This window comes from Otolemur garnettii, unplaced genomic scaffold, assembly GCF_000181295.1.
Source record: "Otolemur garnettii isolate 467f Iridium unplaced genomic scaffold, OtoGar3 scaffold00094, whole genome shotgun sequence".
NCBI lineage: Eukaryota > Metazoa > Chordata > Mammalia > Primates > Galagidae > Otolemur > Otolemur garnettii.
Genome location: NW_003852489.1, coordinates 7603032 through 7610739, shown reverse-complemented (window position 1 = coordinate 7610739; position 7708 = coordinate 7603032). Strand labels below are relative to the sequence as shown.

At 41.8% G+C, this 7708-nt stretch overlaps 1 protein-coding gene across 1 annotated transcript; it reads right to left on the bottom strand.

The window, feature by feature from the left end:
• Positions 1–339: 339 nt before the first annotated feature.
• On the bottom strand, positions 340–2307 carry LOC100955463 (C-C motif chemokine 3). The gene is made up of 3 exons (XM_003795624.3): positions 2086–2307; positions 1260–1371; positions 340–841 (listed from the first exon to the last, which is right to left on the bottom strand). Exons 1-3 carry the CDS (start codon positions 2159–2161, stop codon positions 751–753), a joined length of 279 nt encoding a protein of 92 aa, XP_003795672.1. The 5' UTR covers positions 2162–2307; the 3' UTR covers positions 340–750.
• Positions 2308–7708: the final 5401 nt, after the last annotated feature.

Here is a 7708-nt window from a genome sequence, read left to right as displayed (position 1 = left end):
TCAGCCTAGAGTGCTCAAAAATGTTAACAATTGTTATTAAGAAAGTTTAATCTATCATAAATATGCACCATCAAATACTGAGCTTAATGGTATTCATTCGAGTAGTGAATTGTCCTAGAGCCTGTATGTTATGATTTGATTTATAAAATACTTGTAATTTCAACGCTCCAGAGCTGTGCCTCCAGTGTAAAGTGGAGTGACTGTGGTACTCACGTCCATCTCTCCCAATGTCCCTCCATTTCACATCTTCCTATTTGCTGCTTATTCCTCCAACCAGTGATTCTGATTCTCCAGAAAACAAAACCAAACTCAATGGGGGTTTACTTTTTAAAAGAGCATCTTTATTATTTCCCTGGGCTAAACACAGTGCTGAACAAAAGCATCCCATACATTTTTGTCAGTCTGGTGGCTTCGGTGCCATGCCTGCCTAGAATAAGTTGACGGCAGCCCTTCAATTGTCACCAACCACAGTGTGCACAAAGCGGGAGGGGACGGGTGGCAAAGAAGGGATCTCTTAGACTAAGCAAACAGTCACAGACACAGTGTGATATCAAAAATAAATTATAAAAACTAAATAATATAAATAAATTAAAATTTAAATTAAGAAGAGTCCCAGAGTATGGCTGTTTGGCAACAGCCAGCCCATAGGAGAGGTAGCTGTGGAGGTTGCAGGCACGTTTCCAATGCTTGGGCTCCTGCTCCCGGCCAAGCCCACCAAGGTCACTGGGTTCCTTGCTGCTCCCAAGCCACTCAGGCATTCAGCTCCAGGTCACTGATATATTCCTGGACCCAGGCCTCAGTGGGGTCAGCGCAGGTCTGCCGGTTTTTCTTAGTTAGGAAGCTGTGGAAAAAGGAAGAAGGATCAAACACGGAGGAAACCAGCAGGGAAGTCCTAAGGTCGCTGTGGACCCTTCATCCCACTCTCTGTCCTGGGCAGCTCAGGCCCTGCCCGCTTTCCTAAGAATCCTCTGCCCATTATAGTTTAAAGAAAATTCCTCAATGACTCAGGGAGGCCCTCAGAGGATGCTACTACCTCCTTCCCATCCCTTCCCTCCAGGCTGGGACAGCACTCCCTGAATCTGCAATATCCTCTCCCCATTCCCCAGGTCAAGTCACACCTGGGAGACCTGGATCCTCTTAGGCTTTCCAGGATGGCTCTTCTGGCTTACCTGTGCCCTTGGGCTATTCTGGCCTGTCTTGAGCCCCCAGCCTAGACCCTTCCCGGCTTCCCTGAATGGGGCAAGAAGATTGGCACTTACATGACACCTGGCTTGGAGCACTGGCTGCTGGTCTCAAAATAGTCAACTACGAATTTGCGTGCAATCTGCCGGCCATAGGAGAAGCAGCAGGCTGACGGGGTGTCAGCACCATCTGTGGAGGAAGGGACAGAATGAGCTTGAGTCATAGTTCAGAAGGAAAGGCAAGCCGTATTCTTATCCTTGAAGGGGTAAAGAAGACAGCCTTGCTCAAGTTAGGGCTGGGAGACCAAGCTATTGGACATTTTCCCCCAGAAACGTCCCTGCCTCTGTCTTTGCTTCTGTCTATAGTATTCTTCCCTTTGATGCTTCATAGTGGGCTCTCTCTGTGTGTGACCTAGGTATCTGAGAAGACAGTTCTCCTATCTGATCTCTCTTCAGGACATTTTATCTGATTCAAGACATCATACTCCAGCAAAAGAGAATTGCTAAACATTTCTCATATGACATCCAAGGCACAGAGCTCCTGGGAGACCTAGGAGCAGACCTAGGGTGAACAGGTGAATGAATGACACCAGTAGGAAGCAATCAGACTTGGATTCTGCCTTTTGCTAACCCTCTTGTTTAGAACCTTGTGTTCTATCTGTACAAAGGGCTGTCACTCCCCTCTCCCTGCCTGACTCTCAGACCTGAGGACAGGAGAGCTAAGACCCCTTATAGAGATGAACAGAGATAAAAATAGTCTCGAAGAGAAAGACCAAAATGCTCGTATACTCCTTTCAGAACTTCTCTATTTTCTCCTAGGGGGTTCTCAGGCTATAAGAAAAGATTGATGTGGTCTAATCCTGGCCAGAGAGTGGGGACACCCACAATAACAACATAGACTCACATGGTGCAGCAAAGACCTGGTTGCAGAGAGCCATGGTGCAGAGAAGGATGGCAGCAGCAGCCACGGGGACCTTCATGATTCTGAGCAGAGGGTGGAATGTGAGCTTGAGCTTTGTCAGCAAAGCCAAGAGGGTCCTGGGCACTTTCTGCTGCCTGTGTCCTTCTGGAGTCTGAAGCCATCTCCCCTTCTCTTTATAGTCAGCCCTGGCGGATGGAGAAATGGAATCCGGGGGTGAGGAGGGAAATTTTTAAACATAGTGTTGTTGTCATGCTGAGTGTTGCACAATTCAGGGTCTCTGGTGACCACAGGGGCTCAGGATATCCAAGAATAGCATCTCTCAGTTATAAGTCTCAGCTCAACTCATGACTTGTTTCAGCTATTTGTGGGGAAATAGCTTCTCCTGTGAGTGTGAGGAAAGGGGTGTGTGTCAACCCAGGGCTATTCTTAGCTGGTCTCTTCTTATGAGAACTGATGTATGCATGGGCTCTCGTTCCTTCCTTTTAGCACGGAGCTAAAACTCTGTGCTTCCCAAGACACTCTAACCACACAGACAGGGTAGACATGCTGATGCTGTGGAAGGCAGCACCCCCTTCCTTCCTGGATGTAAGGGACTGAATTAAGGAATTCCCAGCTAGAGGGAAGAAAGTGTGAAGTCACATTTCAGTCATTTGTCTATTCATCAAAGAGTCATGGAGTGACAAGGAAACTGGGTTAATCACTAGTGATTCTTAATAGGTGGGTGTCAATATGTCAGGAACCTAAAAATAATTATAGCCATTAAAACCTAGAAAAAGCATTTCTAGGAAAAAGTTCTGTGGAAACAATCCAAATATGGAGGCATCTTTAAACATAAAGATATCACTCCCAATATCATCTATAACTCTTAAATAAACAAACTTAAAATAAAATAACTAGGAATAAACTTAACCAAAGAAGTGAAATATCTCTACAATGAAAACCATTAATAAAACATTAATAAAATAAACATTCACAAAATATTAATAAAATAAATTGAAGAAGACACACACACATAAATGGAAAAATATTTCCTGTTCATGAATTCAAAGAATCAATATAATTAAAATGTCCATTCTACCCAAAGCAATCTACAGATTCAATGCAATCCCTATCAAAATGCCAGTAACATTCTTCACAGAAACAAACAAACAAAAATCCTAAAGTTTGTATGAAACCACAAAAGACCCAGATTAGACAAAGCCATCCTGAGCAAAAAGAACAAAGTTGGAAGAATCACATTACCTGACTTCAAATTATACTACAAAGTTATAGTAATCAAAACAGCACTCACATAAAAACAGACACATAGATCAATGGATTAGGATAGAAATAAATATTTCATGCATTTATAGTCAACTCATTATTGACAAAGATGCCAAGAATACTCATTGGGGAAAGGACAATCTCCTCAATAAATGATATTGGAAAAATTGGATATCTATATGCAGAAGAATGAAACTAGACCCCAAAGTTTTGCCATCTACAAAAGTTAAATAAAAATGTATTAAGGGTTGAAATATGATACTTGAGAAACTAAAACTACTAGAGGAAAACATTGGGAAAACACTCTAGGACAATGGCTTGGGCAAAGATTTTTTGCGAGAGACCTCTAAAGCACAGGTAACCGAAGTAAAAATGGGCAAATAGGATTATATCAATCTAAAAAGTTCTGCGCAGCAAAGGAAATAATCAACAAAGAGAAGAGACAATTCACAGAATGGGAAAAATATTTGCAAACTACCCATCTGACAAGGAATTAATAACCAAAATACATAAGGAGCTCAAACAACTCAATAGCAAAAATAATAATAATAACCTGATTTAAAAATGGGCAAAAGAGCTGAACAAATATTTCTCACAAGAAGACATACAAATGGGCAACAAGTATATAAAAAATTGCTCAGCATCACTAGTCATCAGAGAAATGCAAATGAAAACTACAATGAGATATTACCTCACCCCTGTTAAAGTAATTTTTGTCAAAAAGACAGGCAATAACGGATGCTGGCAAGGATGTAAAGAAAGGGGAACTCTTGCACGTTGTTGGTGGGAATGTAAATTAGTACAACCACTATGGAGAATAGTTAGGAGGTTCCTCAAAAAATGAAAAACAGAACTACTATATGATCTAGAAATTCCACTGCTGTCATGTATCTGAAAGAAAGGAAATAGTATGCTGAAGAGATATCTGCGCTTCCATGATTCTTACAGCATTATTTACAATAGCTGAAATTTGGAATTAACCTAAGTGTCCATCAATGAATAAATGGATGAAGAAACCATGGTATATATACAAATGGAATATCATTCAGCCATAAAAAGAATGAAATCCTGTCTTTTGCAACATCATGGATGACAGTACAGAATATAAATGAGAAAAGTCAGGCACAGAAAGACAAATAGGACATTTTCACTCATGTGGGGACCAAAGAAAAAATGGAACTCAAGGAGATAGAGAGTAGAATGATGGTTATTAGAGGCTTGAAAGGGAGGGAGGCGCTGGTAATGTGTACCAAATATAGTTAAAGAGAAAGAATAAGTCTAGTAATTGGTAGCATAATAGGGTGACTGATAGTTAACGACAATTTATTCTGTATTTTAAGTTAACTAAAATAGTGGAATCGGAATGTTCCCAACACAAAGAAATGGTAAATGCTTGAGGTGATGGATACTCCAATTGCCCTGATTTCATCATTATATACCATATGCCTGTATCAAAACATCACATGTTCCCTATAAATATGTATAACTGTTATGTATTTATAATAACTGAAAATTAAAAAATTATGGTGCTGGACCCCACCTGCAGCCCCAGCCAGGGACTCTCTCCTTTCCCAGGATCTCCTGGGGTTCCCACCCCTCCCATACTGCCAGGGACACAGCCAGCCCAGTGCAAGTGTCTGTCTGGGGCCCTGGCTTGTCCTTGGAGGAGCCCAGAGTTGACCCTCCGAGCCACAGCCTGGCAGCAACAGTGACGGCTGCCATCTATCTGGAGGGTCCATGCTTGTGATTCTCAATGGAGAGTGAAAATATAGTTTCATAATGAAAACCAGCCCTCACTAGCCACTGATTCTCAAAAGACAGAGGCTGCCCCTTCCTGTTCAAAATGCCCCAGGTGAAATATCAAAGGAGGAACCTAAGAGACTCCCTGCCCAACAGGAGCCTGGTCAAGCACAGGCTTCCAAGGAAGTGACAGAGTTGAGCTTCCACAAGTTTCCAGCTGGGATCAAGATTATTAACCATCCACCATGCCCAAAACTCAAGTGGTGGCCATCCCCAGAAATGCCAGCATCCAGAGCATCATCACAGCAGTGACTGCCAAGGGCAAAGAGAGTGGCAGCAGTGGGCCCAGCAGATTCATCCTCATCAGCTGTGGGGGAGCCCCAACTCATGCTCCAGGACTCCAACCTCCAGCCCAAATCAGCAATGATGCTAAGAAGACAGGAGTGATCACTGAGACACTGGGACCAAAACCTGCAGCCAGGGATGTGAATCTTCCTAGGCCACCTCAAATATGGAGGTCTTTAGGCTAGGCTTCCCAGATTCACAGACTCCAGCCTTTCAGGCAATCATTCTATGATAGAGGGCCTGGTTCTTGACATGATGAACAACAGCTTCAGCAAGATCCTGCTGGACATCAGCTTCTCTGGCCTGGAGGAGGACCCACTGAGCCCTGACAACATCAACTGGTCCCAGTTCATTCCTGAGGTGCAATAAAGACCTGATCTTGCCCTTGTGCCCAAGCTGTCCACCATCCTGGGAGCTCATGTGTTTCAGCAATCCAAGGCTCTGTGCACCCCAAGCCTCTTAGTGAGGACAGCAGTAGGGGCCATCCTGCATCTCCTCGCTCTACCCTGCTTGATTATGCCGAGGCAGCAATCACCCCTTCGCCTTTGCTGAGTCCTTGTGCTCCCAAGAGAATCTGATCCCTCCATTCTTCCTTCTAAGGGTTAATCTGTAGGAAGGGCAAAGGTAACGATGGAAAGAGATTAGGAGCTCCCTCCCCAAACTGTTTCCATTCTGTGCCCAGCAGTTTCCATTCTTCCTCAATCCTTGCAGGGTGACTTTTGTAATTAGTGTAAATTCTCCAAATTCTTCTCTAATTATAAATGTAAGCTTATTTCCTTAGATCATTATCTAAAGACTGCCAGAAAGTGGGTAGGATGACCATGGGCTTCCGTTTGCTTTTGTTCCTTGCTTTTAGTTTTTAGAAAATGGAGAACCTGCCTTTCAGGCGCTATTGAAAGCACCCAGATGAGCAGATCCACTTACGAGGGTCCCTTTTATTGCCCTTCCCTCCCACCTCCCCATGTTATCAAGTGAGCTTTCCTGCATGAAGAAATCCTGGCTAAAAAGGTCTTTTGTATTGGGTCAGGAGTTGAATATGGGGGGGGGGCGATGGATGCATCTAAAGCAAGAATGTGGGTACTCAAATGTGCCCCGACTAGAGATTTCTCTGATAATGTCCCTAATCATGCCAGAGAGACTCACATTGATTAGAACTCAGCAGAGACTTGAAAAGCATGAAAGGGCCCCCAACCTGCTTGGCGTCCCTTCACTTGCACCTCAGCTTTGCAAAGGGCCACCCTAGGCCCCAGCTGACCACAGGAATGTGAGCCAGCTCAGAAACACCACTGCAACTACCTGCTCAATAAAATCCAGGGTGGAAAAAAAATAAAAAATTATTTTTAAAAAAAGGCCAGGCAAGGTGGTGCATGCCTGTAATCTCAGTGGATTGCTTGAGGCCAGGACTTCACAGCCTGGGCTGTTCATAAAGCAAGATCTCATCTCTACAAAAAAATTAAAAAATAAAATAAAATAAGCAAACCTAAGTTTTTCTTATTTTTAATGCTTTTAATTATGAATAAATGAATGTTGAATTTTGTCAGATGCTTTTTCTGCAACTTTCAAAATAATATCACAATTTTCCTCTTGAAATGCCTTAAGATAGAAAATTTTATTGATTTATTTTTGTTTGTTTCTCTTTAATTTCTTTATGAAACCATAACTGTGTACATTATAAATGTCTTAACACAATAATTATGTAAGTGAGGTGAAGGCTATGTTAACCAGTTGATGTAAGCATTCTGAATTGTATGAGCTTTTCTCTATCAAGGAATGATAAAGTAAATTATAGTATGTCCACTGGATTATTTATTATCAAGCCCTTAAAATGAAGGAAGTGGCATAAATATACTCAGAAAATCAGTAGTAAAAAAGCAATATTAAAAATAGCACTAATTGTGCAAGATGAAGGATTGTACACATAAATACAGTCATATATTGCCCATATCAATCCTAGGAATGGAAAAAATAAAAATTATTGCGAATAAGTGCCCTAAAAAATTAACAGCACCTGTATTTGGGTAATTAGCCTATGGTAATTTATTTTCTTATTTTTCTGAATTTTCCTAATTTTATTTAGTGAGTGTTCATTCCCTTCTTGGTCAGCCCATAAATTTATGAACAAATTTTGTTCTAAAACATTTATGACATCACTAGTTGAAAAATAAGCTGTTGCCAATTGATGAATTTCAAAGCAATTTTTGATAAATATACTAAAGTTTCTGTTCGATGACCTTTGCTACAATGAAGTCTTGATTTC

Bases quoted from the DNA above. Each gene is read 5' to 3' on its own strand.
- LOC100955463 (XM_003795624.3), bottom strand. From the start codon at position 2,161: ATGAAGGTCCCCGTGGCTGCTGCTGCCATCCTTCTCTGCACCATGGCT. The intron at 1,372-2,085 runs GTGAGTCTATGT...CTTCCTCCACAG, and splicing joins CCAGGTCTTTGCTGCACCAT to ATGGTGCTGACACCCCGTCA. The intron at 842-1,259 runs GTAAGTGCCAAT...CTTTTTCCACAG, and splicing joins TGCTCCAAGCCAGGTGTCAT to CTTCCTAACTAAGAAAAACC.